We start from the raw sequence: 17628 nt of genomic DNA, 5'->3' as shown, positions 1-17628 counted from the left end.
AGATGAGAGATGAGATGAGAGATGAGATGAGATGAGAGATGAGAGATGAGAGATGAGAGATGAGATGAGATGAGAGATGAGGTGAGAGATTAGACGAGAGATGAGAAACAGTGGTTCTCAAGCTGGGGTTACGGGCCATGCTGTATTCGCAAGCACCTAAAGAGCGAGGAGAAAGAGTGAATATTTTTTTGGATTATGCATCTCAAGGGGTATGCATTACAATGCTCTGGGGTTTTCAAACTGGAGTTACGGGCCATGCGAATTCCTCAAGAATCCTAAAGGCTTGAGCATGAGCTTGATTGACCGCCCGCAGTTGCTACTCCAGTATCGCCAGATCAGCTACACTCACACAAGGAACCAATGAGATAGCTGCTTGGGACTAACAGGCATCTTCAGTGTGTAAGCGTTGGTGGTCTTGTATTTTTAGGCGACAATGGCGCCTGCTGCGTCAGGTTGCAGGTCAATGAGGAAGGGGAGGGAAGTGATGATTGCAATCGCTTGCCCACATCAGGCCGTTGAATCCTCTGCGCCTGCACAAGGTCATGCGGATGTTGGTGTGTTGGTGGGAAATGTTTATTTTTGGCACATGGATCATGCATTGGTGCAAGGGTGCCAGGCGTAAAGCGATAGATTGTGTGAAGATTACTGTGAAGCGGCACAGTCCTCTTGGTTGCATAACTTGTAGGCGTTTGACACTATGTTGTGATGAAAATTGGAAGGAATGGAAACGGCTTTTTTTAATCCGTTTCTGGTTCTAGCGATCGCTACGAACATACGAATATACATGAGATGTATATGTAGGAGAGAGAGAGAGAGAGAGAGAGAGAGAGAGAGAAAGAGAAAGTAGATAGAAAGATACAAAATAGGAGGAAAGAGACGAGCCAGTGATTGAACCCAGGACCTTCTGCATATGAATCAGAAGCGGTAGCCACTAGACCACCAAGCTCGTTCCTTAAGAATCCCAAAGGCGATGAGAAAGTGAAATCGGCTTTTCAAATTATGCATCTCAAGCAGCATTATACAATAGGGTTCCGGGTCATTTTGCCGAATGCCATTTGGTCGAACTCCATTTGGCCGAAAAGGTCATTTGGCCGAATGCCGTTTGGCGGAAAAATGAATGATGAAATAAAGTGACCATGGCATTGTTTCCCGTTTCAGTATATCTCAAAAGAACAGTCCATGATTCAAAGAAGGAAAAAGCTTTTATAAAGTATCGGTAGTTTCAACGCCAACTAATTAATGAAAATCAAAACTAGACAGAATAGCCTATGATTGAAAGAAGGAAATACTTCTGATGGTTATATTGGCAGTTAGAATGTCAAAAACTACCTCTGAATTCTTTTGATCATGATTAGGCCAAACGGCATTCGAAAAAAAGACCCTATCGGCCAGATCGCATTCGGCCAAACGACATTCGACCAAACTAACTTAAACTTAAACTTTCTTCTTCTTCCTAGCACTTTCGGTTCTTGAGATATTCACATGGGCCGTGACCATAGATTAGAAATAACTGATGTTTCAACATATCTATATTAGGGATACTGATCGTTAGAATGATCAATCGTAAAACATTGGCTTTTCTTCCTAGTTCTTTCGGATCTTGAGATATTCACGTAGCCCGTGATCATAGATTGGAAACCACTGATTTTTCAACATATCTATATCAGAGATACTGATCCTTACGATGATCAATCCGTAAAACATTTGCTCTTCTTCCTAGCACTTTCGGTTCTTGAGATATTCACGAGGCCCGTGATCATAGATTGGAAACCACTAATTTTCAACATATCAATATTAGAGATACTGATCCTTACGATGACCAATCCGTAAAACATTTGCACTTCTGCCTAGCACTTTCGGTTCTTGAGATATTCACGTGGCCCGTGATCATAGATCGGAAACCACTAATTTTCGACATATCAATATTAGAGATACTGATCCTTAAGATGATCAATCCGTAACACATTTGCTCTTCTTCCTAGCACTTTCGGATTTTGAGATACTCACGTGGCCCGTGATCATAGATTGGAAACCACTGATTTTTCAACATATCTGTATCAGAGATACTGATCCTTGAGATGATCAATCCGAAAAACATTTGCTCTTCTTCCTAGCACTTTCGGTTCTTGAGATATTCACGTGGCCCGTGAGCATAGATTGGAAACCACTGATTTTTCAACATATCTATTTCAGAGATACTGATCCTTGAGATGATCAATCGGAAAAACATTTGCTCTTCTTCCTAGCACTTTCGGTTCTTGAGATATTCACGTGGCCCGTGAGCATAGATTGGAAACCACTGATTTTTCTACATATCTGTGTCAGAGATACTGATCCTTGAGATGATCAATCCGAAAAACATTTGCTCTTCTTCCTAGCACTTTCGGTTCTTGAGATATTCACGTGGCCCGTGAGCATAGATTGGAAACCACTGATTTTTCAACATATCTATATCAGAGATACTGATCCTTGAGATGATCAATCCGAAAAACAATTGCTCTTCTTCCTAGCACTTTCGGTTCTTGAGATATTCACGTGGCCCGTGAGCATAGATTGGAAACCACTGATTTTTCAATATATCAATATCAGAGATACTGATCCTTGAGATGATCAATCCGAAAAACATTTGCTCTTCTTCCTAGCACTTTCGGTTCTTGAGATATTCACGTGGCCGGTGGGCATAGATTGGAAACCACTGATTTTTCAACATATCTATATCAGAGATACTGATCCTTGAGATGATCAATCCGAAAAACATTTGCTCTTCTTCCTAGCACTTTCGGTTCTTGAGATATTCACGTGGCCCGTGAGCATAGATTGGAAACCACTGATTTTTCTACATATCTGTATCAGAGATACTGATCCTTGAGATGATTAATCCGAAAAACATTTGCTCTTCTTCCTAGCACTTTCGGTTCTTGAGATATTCACGTGGCCCGTGATCATAGATTGGAAACCACTGATTTTTCAGCATATCTTTATCAGAGATACTGATCCTTGAGATGATCAATCCGAAAAACATTTGCTCTTCTTCCTAGCACTTTCGGTTCTTGAGATATTCACGTGGCCCGTGAGCATAGATTGGAAACCACTGGTTTTTTAACATATCTATATCAGAGATACTGATCCTTGAGATGATAAATCCGAAAAACATTCGCTCTTTTTCCTAGCACTTTCGGTTCTTGAGATATTCACGTGGCCCGTGAGCTTAGATTGGAAACCACTGATTTTTCAGCATATCTTTATCAGAGATACTGATCCTTGAGATGATCAATCCGAAAAACATTTGCTCTTCTTCCTAGCACTTTCGGTTCTTGAGATATTCACGTGGCCCGTGATCATAGATTGGAAACCACTGATTTTTCTACATATCTGTATCAGAGATACTGAGCCTTGAGATGATCAATCCGAAAAACATTTGCTCTTCTTCCTAGCACTTTCGGTTCTTGAGATATTCACGTGGCCCGTGAGCATAGATTGGAAACCACTGATTTTTCAACATATCTATATCAGAGATACTGATCCTTGAGATGATCAATCCGAAAAACATTTGGTCTTCTTCCTAGCACTTTCGGTTCTCGAGATATTCACGTGGCCCGTGAGCATAGATTGGAAACCACTGATTTTTCTGCATATCTGTATCAGAGATACTGATCCTTGAGATGATTAATCCGAAAAACATTTGGTCTTCTTCCTAGCACTTTCGGTTCTTGAGATATTCACGTGGCCCGTGAGCATAGATTGGGAACCACTGATTTTTCAACATATCTATATCAGAGATACTGATCCTTGAGATGATCAATCCGAAAAACATTTGGTCTTCTTCCTAGCACTTTCGGTTCTCGAGATATTCACGTGGCCCGTGAGCATAGATTGGAAACCACTGATTTTTCTACATATATGTATCAGAGATACTGATCCTTGAGATGATTGATCCGAAAAACATTTGGTCTTCTTCCTAGCACTTTCGGTTCTTGAGATATTCACGTGGCCCGTGAGCATAGATTGGGAACCACTGATTTTTCAACATATCTATATCAGAGATACTGATCCTTGAGATGATCAATCCGAAAAACATTTGCTCTTCTTCCTATCACTTTCGGTTCTTGAGATATTCACGTGGCCCGTGACCATAGGTTGGAAACCACTGATTGTTGCAATACAACTACATTGTGGTAAGTACATACTCCCTGAAGTGCAGAATTCGGAAAACCTTTTCACCTTATCTTCACATCTCTGATTCTTGAGAAATTCGCTTGGCCCATGACCGTAGTTTGGGAACCACTGAACTTGGCAAAAATGCTAAATTAATAATTGTAATTGAATAACTTATAACCTTTTAATAGGTTAGGAACTTTGTGATTTCGGTCTTCACAAACTAATTATAAAACTGAAAAAAAAACACTGCCCCGATTTACGCACTAATTCCCAAATAGCGCTCCCCCGATTTACGCACTAATTCCCAAATAGCGCTCCCCCGATTTACGCACTAATTCCCAAATAGCGCTCCCCCCAAGTTACGCTCCCCCCGTTTTGAGCGTAAATTGGGGTTTTAGTGTACCTATATTGTAAAATAATACCATCCAACCACTTCAGGCAGACATAAAAACTCATGGCCTCATGACACGGCCAAATCAAGACAAATTATTCATGACGGCAATTAGTAGACAAAAGTGAGTCCAAATTCAATTTTTTTATTTTTTATGTTCTATGTTATATGGTAATATAAGCTTTTAGCAATCCCTGAAGAAGGCCATAACAAAAATGCCGAAACGTCGGAACAGTATAAAATACTTGTCTTGATCTAGAGACTGAGAAAGCCAATCCCAAAATGGTTCAAAGTTTTAGCTGATGGATGGTAGGATCACTGCAAAGCATGTACAGTCGAGTCTCTTACTAAACGAATTCCTATTAAACGGACTCCTATTAAACGAACTCCTACTAGACAGGGGTGAGCGTTATAGGAGACTAAGAGCTTATGGGATTTCGGCATTTTGGGGGTGTGGCCTATTATCTCGGGTGTGTTAAGAGTTAACGCAATACTTTCTTCGGCAAAGTTTTAGGGCTTGATAAGATCTACCATTTAGAACTTTGGTTCATATGATTAGTTGGCAATTTGGCCGCTAGAGGGGCCATCAACAATTTGATGCTAAATTGCACTACGGGAACCATATCAGGTTGTCAAGCAAACGTTACGATATGCGACAGCTCAAGACCCTGATAATTTGGAAGGATAGTGTCTTCGGTAAAGTTGTTGGGTACGCCAATAACTTACTGACGATGAGTTGCGAAGTTCGAAATTCCTCCACTGGGCGGCGCTAGTGAGCAAGTAAAATTTCAAAACCTCATATCTCAGAATCCCGATAACTTAGGAACATGGTGTCTTCGGCAAAGTTGATCAGTATGACATGAACTTACATAAAAGTAAACACTTGTTTCGCAATTCTGCCACTAGGCGGCGCTAGTGAACATGCAAATTTTAGAAATCTCATAGCTCAGAATCCTGATAACTTAGACAGTTGGTGTCTTCGGCAAAGTTGCTCAGTATAACATAACCTTACATAAAAATAAACACTTAATTTGCAATTCTGCCACTAGGCGGCGTTTACCGGGTTTTTTCGTCTTTTTTCGATTTTTTTGGCGGTTTTTCGGCTTGGCAAAACTAGTGTCGCTCCCCCCGATAACTTAGAAAGTTGGTGTCTTCGGAAAAGTTGATCAGAATGACAAGAACTTACATAAAAATAAACACTTGGTTCAAAATTCTGCCACTAGGAGGCGCTAGTGAACTTTCAAATTTTAGAAATCTCATAGCTCAGAATCCTGATAACTTAGACAGTTGGTGTCTTCGGCAAAGTTGATCAGTATGACATGAACTTACATAAAAACAAACACTTGTTTCGCAATTCTGCCACTAGGCGGCGCTAATGAACATGCAAATTTTAAATCTTTTTGGTTTTTGCGGTGGTGCTACACCGGTGTAGCACTTTTGCACCGAAAGTGTTCGTTTTTGATTTTCGTGCTACACCGGTGCAGCACTTTTTCTGCACCGCGCATGATAGTGTAGCACTCAAAAAATCTGGAGTGTAGCAGGTGCACACCTTGTCCACCAATCAGCGTTTGCAAAGTTGTCAATATTTTGGTGTTTACACACGCACACTAATGCAACTGCACCGAAAATGTTCGTTTATTCAGTGAAAAGTGTAGCACGAAGCGGTGTAGCACCGCCGCAAAAACGAAAACGACATTAGAAATCTCATAGCTCAGAATCCTGATAACTTAGAAAGTTGGTGTCTTCGGCAAAGTTGATCAGTATGACATAAACTTACATAAAAATAAACACTTGTTTCAAAATTCTACCACTAGGAGGCGCTAGTGAACATGCAAATTTTAGAAATCGCATAGCTCAGAACTCTGATAACTTAGGAAGTTGGTGTTTTCGGCAAAGTTGATCAGTATGACATAAACATACATAAAAATAAACATTTGTTTCGCAATTCTGCCACTAGGCGGCGTTTACCGGGTTTTTTCGTCTTTTTTCAACTTTTTTGGCGGTTTTTCTGCTTTGTATGTTCACTAGCGCCGCCTAGTGGCAGAACTGCGAAACAAGTGTTTATTTTTATGTAAGTTTATGTCACTCTGATCAACTTTTCCAAAGACACGAACTTTCTAAGTAATCAGGATTCTGAGCTATGAAATTTCTAAAATTTGTATGTTCACTAGCACCACCTAATGGCAGAATTACGAACAATTGTTTATTTTTATGTAAGTTTATGTCATTCTGATCAACTTTGCCAAAGACACCATCTTTCTAAGTTATCGGGGGGAGCGACATTAGTTTTGCTGAGCCGAAAAACCGCCAAAAAAATCGAAAAAAGACGAAAAAACACGGTAAACTCCGCCTAGTGGCAGAATTGCGAAACAAGTGTTTATTTTTATGTAAGTTTATGTCATACTGACCAACTTTGCCGAAAACACCAACTTCCTAAATTATCAGGATTCTGAGCTATGAGATTTCTAAAATTTGAAAGTTCACTAGCGCCTCCTAGTGGCAGAATTTTGAACCAAGTGTTTATTTTTATGTAAGTTTTTGTCATTCTGATCAACTTTTCCGAAGACACCAACTTTCTAAGTTATCGGGGGGAGCGACACTAGTTTTGCCAAGCCGAAAAACCGCCAAAAAAATCGAAAAAAGACGAAAAAACCCGGTAAACGCCGCCTAGTGGCAGAATTGCAAAACAAGTGTTTATTTTTATGTAAGTTTATGTTATACTGATCAACTTTGCCGAAGACACCAACTGTCTAAGTTATCAGGATTCTGAGCTATGAGATTTCTAAAATTTGCATGTTCACTAGCGCCGCCTAGTGGCAGAATTGCGAAACAAGTGTTTACTTTTATGTAAGTTCATGTCATACTGATCAACTTTGCCGAAGACACCATGTTCCTAAGTTATCGGGATTCTGAGATATGAGGTTTTGAAATTTTACTTGCTCACTAGCGCCGCCCAGTGGAGGAATTTCGAACTTCGCAACTCATCGTCAGTAAGTTATTGGCGTACCCAACAACTTTACCGAAGACACTATCCTTCCAAATTATCAGGGTCTTGAGCTGTCGCATATCGTAACGTTTGCTTGACAACCTGATATGGTTCCCGTAGTGCAATTTAGCATCAAATTGTTGATGGCCCCTCTAGCGGCCAAATTGCCAACTAATCATATGAACCAAAGTTCTAAATGGTAGATCTTATCAAGCCCTAAAACTTTGCCGAAGAAAGTATTGCGTTAACTCTTAACACACCCGAGATAATAGGCCACACCCCCAAAATGCCGAAATCCCATAAGCTCTTAGTCTCCTATTAAGCGGATTCCTATTGCGCCCCCCGACCAGTGATCTTATAAGAGTCTCGACTGTATAAAGTTTTATATGCTCGAGTGTTTTCTAACATAATTTTCAAACAATTGTGGTTTTCTCAAATAATCACAGAAATCATACAAGAACTCTGATGGCCCATGGAGCTTTTAAACAAAACAAATGTTCCACCTCAACAGTTCAACGGAAATCCAATGAATGTTTAACATTCGACGGGATCTACAGTGCTGATAAGTCGTATCTCGGCAACAATACGGGTGTTCCATAATACTCACTCAGTTATGCATTAACATGTCAAATATTATTCAATTTTATCCTCCTTGTTCCAAGCCGTCTCGAGTATGATGTAATCAGCAATTGCAAAGCCAGCCACCAGGGACAGAAGCCTACGTCAGATTTCAAGACCAAACATTTTCTTTAACGAGTACATTCTTTCATCATCCTTCCCAGATAGAAATTGCATGAAGGTATAAGGAGTCCCAGTGAGATTTCAACGTCGTCGTGTACTCGAGTGAGAAATTCTGCTTCGGAACATCAGCGCACACATCAAAAGCATTTTCGTCCTTGGCGTTTTTTGCTTGCTTTCTTTTATTTCTGGCGGATTTTTCTCCAACAAACGTGCCCACCACATCATGCTTCTTTAAGTCAGCAGAAACTTCAGTCGACTAACGACGGAAGACGTTGTCGCTGTCGACTTCAACGACGACGACGACAGCATCACCAAGGGAATCCGATTCCTTTCGTCATATCTGGCAGTCACCGAAGGGAGTTGGACGTCAAAGAGATGCAAGGAAACATTCGTTAGCACCGGACCAAAAAAAAAACGGAAGAAAAAAAAAACAATCTGACGAATCGCTTTTTGGGTCGCAAAATTGGCAGGCAATTTTGCTCCTTTTTCTGTGATCTGATGTAAATGTCTCTTTTAATGTTACACTCGATATAATTTAATACTGGACGATTCTTGCTGACAGTTTTCCGCTAGATTGAGGGCTCGAGAGAGAAGATCGTTATTGGGGTCAGTAGCGGATTGAAGGGATTCTGTTCACTTTAATGTATTTGTTTTATTTTTGTATGTTAAGCGGTTAACCTTACATACAGTCTACGAAATTCAATAGTGTGTGACATGGTCATTCTCCGAATTTTTCCAGAGTCATTTGCTGGCAGTTGGCTCAGCTTGGTACACGGATTAAACTATCCGTAGTTAAGGTACACCGGGGCAAGTTGAAACGGGTGGGGCAAGATGAAACAGCAAGTTAACATGATGTTATTCAATGATGGAAAACATCTTGAATGCCATAACACATAGTTTTTGATTCAAACAATGTTTTGGCAAAATAAAAATTTCCAAATTGTATTGGAAACTATTTGAAAACTTCGTGTTTCAACTTGCCCCGGTGTACCTTATAGTTATTGGGACGAATACGTAAAAAAGACCATGGGGCAGACATACTTAGAAGGGAATATACCTAACGCAAACCACAAAATGTTACTTGTTATTCCACAAATGAACATATTTCTCATGAAGTCATTAATCCTTTACCATGAGCGCGGATCATTAGAGCACAATTTCAAAATTTCTATGAATGCACTGAACATTGGAATGCAGAAGTGAGCAGTCCATGACAGACACGATGTGTAGGTATGTAATTCGTTTTCCTGTTCGATTCTCTATTTTCATCCCATCAACAACCCCGGGAATACGCAGAACCACCCGTGGACAAACCATCGATAATAGGAACGCAAACACGATACCGGCCCGGAGATATCCTGCGTGCCAACTGCTCGTCGCTCAACTCCAAACCGGCCGCCAATCTGACGTGGACGATAAACGATATGCAGGTAGGTGCCCGGGAGTGGTTCTATAATGATGCGTGTATGTTGTATCGCCGAATGCCTTCAGCATTGTGGCGGTATTCTTCAAACTACATGAAATTCCATTACTAACAAAATGAACATGCTAAACAAATCGTCTTGCCGAAGTACCTAACACCATTCACGATTTGCAAAACAAAAATTCTCATTGAATCTGAATTGCTCACATTTTCCGCTTGAAACTTTTATTTCAATCCCATTGCGGCGAACCAAAGTCCAAATTAAGTTTACCACGCCACAAAATGTCATCCAACCAACCAACCGGAACTGCTCCGGTTGCGAAGTCAGTGCTGGCGCTGGCTCGGTAGGTGTGTGTGACCAAAGCACGGAGAGTTAAATTTAATTTCCCAACCAAGGGAGAGTGCGAACGCCTCCGGTGTGCTATGGGTTTGTTCCCTTTTGATCATGCGACGCCCTTTAAGCCAGCTCTGCTGGCGTCATCGTCACCATCATCATCAACGTCGCCGGCCGACGCTGGATGTGTAGGGGAAGGTTGAATAAAACGCATTAGTGAGGCACAAACCAAACGATGCATTTTTTTTTTTTGCAGAAGTTCTTAAGGAGAGGCCTGATACTTGATGGGGTACAACTCGTAGCCGTGAGTCAACACATCCATCCTCATCAAAGCAAAGCAACGCAGCAAAGCAAAGCAAAGATAACAAAGATAACACATCGTAGTTGCTACTCCGTGATTGACCAGAATAATCGAAGGTGCACAGAGATCCAATGAATGGTGCTTGGGATTAGCTACACACTCCTAATGCGCACAATTTGAGAGTTTAATATTTTAAAGTCAATAACGGTGCCGGCCACGTCCTTACGGTCATCGAGAAAGGGGAAGGAATGTTACTTCGACAACCATTATTACTAGAAACCGCGGAATCCACAGCATCCCCACAGTTGTCTCGGGAAGAAGTATTTGTTAGTAGGACAGGATAAGGAGTGGATCTTGGAGCCACCTTTGGTAGGTGATATGGTCTACTAGTTATATGAAAATACACGACACGGTCTTCATTCCGATTATGATTTATTTGGTCGCGATAGTAAGGGTAATGCATATACGTGAACGATCGTTCTATATTAAACGCGTCACCGCATTGATCGTTTACACAACCGTGAAAACCGACTTTCCCACGAAAGTTATCGCACGCTTCTGATTTCGCACCCGATCACGATCCCCATCGCGTTTCAAACACGCGTCATTTTTCACTTTTTCCTTCAAACAATGCCACTCGATTGTGATCCCCATCGCAACTGCCGCAAACACGTGTAATTTTTCACTTTTTCCTTCGAAGAATGACACGCGACCGAGATTCCCGTCGCAATTGCCCGAAACACGCGTCATTTTTTACTTTTTTCTGCGAACAATGCCACCCGATCGTGATCCCCATCGTAACAGCCCCAAACACGAGTCACTTTTCGTTTTTTTCTGCCGAACAATGCAACCCGATCGAGATCTCCATCGCAACTGCCCCAAAGACGCGTCATTTTTCACTTTTTCCTTCGAACAATGCAACGCGATCGCGATCCCCATCGCAACAGCCCCAAACTCGCGTCATTTTTCACTTTTTTCTTCGAACAATGCCACCCGATCGTGATCCCCATCGCAACTGCCCCAAACAAGCGTAATTTTTCACTTCTTCCTTCGAACAATGCCACCCGATCGCGATCCCTATCGCAATTGCCCGAAACACGCGTAATTTTTCACTTTTTCCTTCGAACAATGCCACCCGATCGTAACAGCCCCAAACACGCGTCACTTTTCGTTTTTTCTGCCGATCAATGCAACCCGATCGAGATCCTCATCGCAACTGCCCTAAACACGCGTAATTTTTCCCTTCTTCCTTCGAACAATGCCACCCGATCGTGATCTCCATCATAACTGCCCCAAACACGCGTCATTTTTCACTTCTTCCTTCGGACAATGCCACTCGATCGCGATCCCCATCGCAACTGCCACAAACACGCGTCATTTTTCACTTCTTCCTTCGATCAATGCCACCCGATCGTGATCCCCTTCATAACTGCCCCAAACACGCGTCACTTTTCGTTTTTTTCTGCCGAATAATGCAACGCGATCGAGATCCCCATCGCAACTGCCCCAAACACGCGTAATGTTTCACTTTTTCCGTCAACACGTCCATCCTCATCAACTGCAAAAAGTCACTGTGTGTGCGGCCTTCTACAAAGCCAACGGCCGCTTCCTGATTCTTTGCAGAATACGGTTTTAGCTTGCCGTTCCTCCAGCATACGAGTTGCGTGCCAAGACCACCGCAGCCTGCCGTGTTTATGCTTGATACAGTTCATAGTTGCCATCCTTCAGTTTACCGCCGAATATTGTTCACAGCACTTTACATTCGAGGACTTCAAAAGCTCTCCTATCAACTTCTCTCAACGTCCACGATTCATGTAGCAATATAAAACAACCAGAAGAATCAGAGTCTTGTACAACGGGAGCTTTATCTATGTTCGCAGTCTACGGGACTTCAGCTAGATTCGCAGACCGAGAAAAACACGATTTCTTGCCGTAATTCATCTTCTTATCTTGCGGATAACATCATTATCGCACGTCACTAGAGTACCAAGGTAAACAAATTCGTCCACAATATCAAACATTCCATCACCCAGCACCATTTCGTCACCTCTGCGCGTTGGCCTCACCGATGACAACGTTAACGTCGTTTTTCAAGCATTCTCCAAAGGTCTTGTCAAGATATTCGTAAAATGCATCCTTTATTTCATCGTTTCGTCGTTGGTCAGTGCATAAATATTTATCAGGCTGTAATTACAGGTGCTTATTGTACTACTCAATCTCCCCGAGCGTATCCCGAGTCTCATTTGGTAACTTTTTTCCCCATTTAAGGATCGGGAACTCGTCCGGCGACTCTGTTTCCTAACCCCACGTCTCCACTAGACAGAAATGTCTTGCCTTTTTGCTTCAAGAAAGTGAAAGCAAAACAGAAATGTTCAATACCGCGGTTTTGGTTGCAAAAGGAGAGAGAACATTTCTGCCTTAGGACATCTGCCCGGAAAAAAGGCAAGCCATTTTTAGTGGAGACGTTGGGTAAGCATGGGTCAACGTCTAGCGAATACGGGACATCAATGACGATGGTGGCAGAATCAACTTCGATGGGAAAAAGGTATGTTGAACCGTACTGGTGTTGGTCCGCACAGTGGCAACGAGAGCTCTTTTAAAGAAGCTCAGATGGACGCTCGACGCTGATCACTTGTTCGAAAGGCCACTTCAACTGCGGTTTCTTCTGCTTCTTGAGGATGACTATGGGACCGACGGCGAAGTTATCCAGCTCAATAGTACCGGATTTATAGGAAGGCTGGGTACTCCTTGTGCCACCGAAACCAGAAGTGAGAAGTTAGCGAGCCTTAAGTTAGTTAAGGCGTGAATTCAGCATTGCCTCGACCTATACAAGAGCGGGTTAGAGTTCCGTGAAGTGAGTATTGCCGAAGATCTTTCGCAGCAGAGTCTTGACGAGGCCTCCCAAATGCCAGCAAATGATGATGATAGCGTCGAACTGAAATCATCCCCTCCCCATGCTACTGACTCCTGTTGTCGATCAAGCACCGCCCAAGCTCAAGTAACAATGATATGTAGCTAAATAAAGCTTTTTCAGCTCACTTTTATAAAATCAAGCTTGTTTATTCTGCCGTTGTACAGCAATTATGTCAGTTGGGTATCAGGTATCCGAAGGCCGGCTCCAGAGGCACGTTATCCTCCATTTGGGATATTTGTGCCATCGCCATACATATAAGCGTATTTCATCATTTACCTGAGGGAGAATAGGACATGGGATGGAATGGGATTAGGAAAGGGAAAGGTGATGAAATAGGAAGGGGTGCCCTAGAAGAGGGAATGAACGCATACGCGCAACGAGAGCTCATAGCTCATACCACAATGAGTTTAATCAGTGCCCTGAAAAGGATACTGTAAAACGCATAAGCGTAAAGAGAGCCTTAAGCTCATTGGAGGTAGCTTGTGACGTCTTGCGACTTTCATTGTGACATTGAAAGGCACGTCATCGAAAGCATCCTCAATATTCAAGAAATCACCCAAGCAAAAACTACGTTTGAGTGAGTGTTTTCTTGAAAACGTATACAACTTTGTGTAAAAAAGTCACTGTGGACATCCCAAATTGGGAAACATGTGAGTTCACATGAATAGGCATGTTAGCCAGACAAACATCACAGATGTGATGTTAGCCAGACGAACATCACACATGTGATAATCGACAATGCGTTCCAAGCATTTTAGAAAGAACGAGGTAACCAGATAAATCTGGAACTTATTCCTTCTTTATACAACGCACGCACCCTTTCGAGATAAAACTATGGAGTAATTTCACGCCATGAAAATACCCAATAGAAAACTACAGGAGTTCAAAACATGTTTGAAATACTTAAATCCTTTTGGAGAAACATAGGACAAAACCCCATTTGCTCCTGGAGATTTGATGTAAGCAGAACTTTTTAGTACCCAATAAATCGATTCTATAGCTACAATCCTCGAGGCAGAAGTTAGAGATTTGTCGCTATACAAAAGACTGGTTTATCCGAAGATATTTTGAACTTTAAAAGATCAGAGTTCCGTTCAGAAATAACTCTTGCGGTTCACACAGACCGCAGCAGTACAAGCTTCTTTCAAAGCAATAGCTATAATATACCACAATGAAGGGGGTTGTAGTAACAAAACCACAATGAAACTCTCTTGGATAACTCGCTTCCATATCCATAAAATATGGTCCCAATCAGCTAGTACAGGTTCCCTAGTTTGTTGAGCAGGGACGCCTGAATACGCAAAGTTTACGAAGGAACATTCAAAAGTGAATAGATAGTCATCCGACACATGCCAATCAGTCAATTCATGACAAATTCTGCTCATGCAGAGTTGGGTTAGGTGCAATTCTATGTTAAGTTATCCATGAACTGTACTACCTAAGTATTCCATCAAACTGAAGCATCTCAAATAAATTTTTGAGCTACTTCATATGATATAATCATCGTAGCAATACTGCCAAATATCAGCGAAAAGATGCTGAAAACAAGAGCTTGAAGGCATCCATAAGGAAAGGTTGAAACATGCTGGTAATGTTATTCAAAATATAGCATGCTCTAGGCACGACAATTCATTTATAATGAAAGATGCAAAACTGGGTTCATAAGGTAACCTATACAGAAATTACCCTACGAAAATGAACATTTTGAAGTAGAGCCCCTTGGGCTACACACGCTTTTTACGCTGAAAATTGATCTGAGGTTTCCTAGCCGTAGCCGCTACCCAAACTAGACAGGATTACACTCATCACAATCACAACACAAAAAGGAAACATCAACGACAAACCAAATCAGTGTCAATTGAAAAACGCCAATGACGAAAACGCATTAAGCTAACCCATATAGGTAGTAAGGCAAGCTAATTTACAAAATTTGAAAAATCTTACCCTTATTTAGCCTCAAATTTGAGACTTAAGAAGGGCAACTGATTATCTCGGAGAAACACAAGGTCCACTGCACCATTGCTCCGGTTAGCGCAGTAAGGGCATAATACTGTGGAGGACGCCCTAGTTCTCCACAGGCTCCGTTTGTGGTTAGGTTTTTATTAGACCCCCTAAACCATTCATTCCGTGGCACGGTAAGCATAAAGCCGCATTACACCATGAATTAGGGGTCACCTGTTCAGTGGACTCTTACCACTGGATCAGGCGGTCCGTAGTGTTATTCTTAGCCAGTTGAGACAACCGCTACCGACACTACACAGCTATCTAGGCTGATCGGGAAAAGAAGTTAACATTGATGGTCAACTTCTAAACGAGCCCGAACAGCTAAATAAAGCTTTTCAGCTCACTTTTATAACATCAAGCTTGTTTATTCTGCCGTTGTACAGCAATTATGTTAGTTGGGTGCTTGTAGAGCTTTGTTAACTCCCTGCTTGCCCCAATGAAGTAAGTGGCGTTGTCGCAGTAGATGCGTGCTGGTTTGTCTCTCCGGTTGATAATCACCGAAGGCTCATGATGAACACTTTAGTGGCGAAGCCGGGTATAAATATTCGAAAGGTCGAGGTGAGCAGCTTGACGTTTTTAACCGTTATGTATCCGACAATCTTTTTGCTTTTTTCTACACCGTGCTTTTTTAAATGGGCGCTGGGTACCCGGGTACCCTGTCGGCCACATAAGGGTTAAAGGGTACGTCTTGACGGCTCGCACCAGAGGAAGTTGACCCATAAGCTGCTGTAGCGGCTTTGGGCAGTATTGCTGGACGAAGAACAAGATCAGCAAGATCGAAAATAAAGAAAAAAAATGTTTGGTCATCTCTCAGAAGGGCCTCCACATCCGCTCGGGCCCCGGACCTCCCCAACCCTCAATCCGGGCATGGTTATGAGGGTTGCTTCCTTCTCGTCCGAACCATAGCACAGAGATTTGAGACTAATCTCAGACTCTTAGACAAGACTGGCGCAATCATCCAATGGTCGAGAACTGTGTTGGCCACGTCCTTGCGGCTGCTGAGGGATGGGAAATGATGGTTAGTTTTGGACACCTAAGCAAGATGTAGACAGCTCTACGATCTCTCAGGCCTAGGTGTCACAGGAATTTGGGTGCTGTTAGTGAAAGGGGTATCTCCAAAGGGTACGTTTGGTAAACGTTTAGGCACACACAATATTATTTGGTTGTGTTGAGACAGTGCGGACTTGCAGCAAGGCACTTTACTTGTCGTTTGGTTCACCCAAACTCTTCAGCACGGAGATTTTCTTTTCGAAGCTGTCGATAGGCGGCAGAATATCCTCAGCAGATTGCGCATCGCTGGAGTGTCGAAAAGCGTATGGATATGACACTTGATGCGTAGCCGGTTGCTCTCAAATTGCTCACTAAGCGTCGTTGTAGCCATGCTCAATGACCTTGAACGGCTCGGCAATACGGGCCACTTCATCGCGAACAAGACCTTTCAGGTACTGCAGCTTCTCAATGAGACGGGTTTCTATTCCTATCTGCTGCGGTGGTGGAGCATCTGTGTTAAGACGGGTAATGCGTCAAACACAGAGAATCATGCCGATAAATTGGTGGCGTGACCAACACTTGAAAAGGGTTACCAAAGTGCTCGAATCAGTGTTTCAACGGGTTATCTTAGTTCGACTAAAGAAACGTGAGATATAGTAGAGGAGACGAATGTCTATGATATTTGTGATGTTCTCGCCTTCGTCAGAGTCAGCCCACGCTCTTATTTCCTTTTTACCTGACCATTTCACTTCCTTCTCGACAGCTGCACAGCGCTGGCAGGCTACGGCTGTTTCCTATATTTTCGCTCGCTAAATCCTAGTTTCGAGTTCAAAAGAAATCGCCCAAGAAACTTCTTGACCGATTCCTGGCAGAAATTGTCTACTGTGGTTGCTATTTGAATTGTCATTTCTTCGCAACTGCGTACTGCGATCGAAGAAAAACGGTTTCTTGGGCGATTAAGGCAAGGAATTTCCCATGCATCAAGATAGGCAGATAAATTCCTTCTGAACTGCAAACAGCGCTTAAATCGCAACTGTGGCGTTGCTACGGTTGCTACGCTCCTGTATCTTCCTCCAGGTGTCATGTGTGATCTACTGCTTTCTCTGAATGTGTAGCTCACCCAATTTATTCTGACCGGTGGCGATGAAGGTCTTCTTGATGACGCTCCATCGATCTTCTGCGCTTCCACTTTCCGGAACACCTTTAGCACGGTTCTCCAGTTTCTCAACGAAGAACCTTTTCACCATAGTGTCTATAGTATACTAGTATACTACTACTACTAGTCATAGTATACTAGTCGGTGTGTGTTGAACTGGCGAGAATACATTTAGGCGCCGTAAAAAGTGAAAGTGCAGCTGTCAATAGTAATCGTTCACGTAGTACCCA

The 17628-nt window shown here is 42.4% G+C and overlaps 1 protein-coding gene across 4 annotated transcripts in view; it reads left to right on the top strand.

Moving 5' to 3' along the window:
• Positions 1-17628, top strand: part of LOC115255007 (uncharacterized) — a 717425-nt gene that overhangs the window by 640182 nt on the left and 59615 nt on the right. For all 4 annotated transcript variants that reach the window (XM_062850108.1, XM_062850109.1, XM_062850106.1 and 1 more), the window contains exon 5: positions 9573-9706. In XM_062850108.1, coding sequence (XP_062706092.1) covers positions 9573-9706 — 134 coding nt within the window. The remainder of the gene's footprint in view (positions 1-9572; positions 9707-17628) is intronic.

This window comes from Aedes albopictus, chromosome 2 (assembly GCF_035046485.1).
Source record: "Aedes albopictus strain Foshan chromosome 2, AalbF5, whole genome shotgun sequence".
In the NCBI taxonomy this organism is placed as follows: Eukaryota; Metazoa; Arthropoda; class Insecta; order Diptera; family Culicidae; genus Aedes; species Aedes albopictus.
Note: the sequence above shows the minus strand (reverse complement) of the source record. Positions and strands in the feature narration are given on the sequence as shown.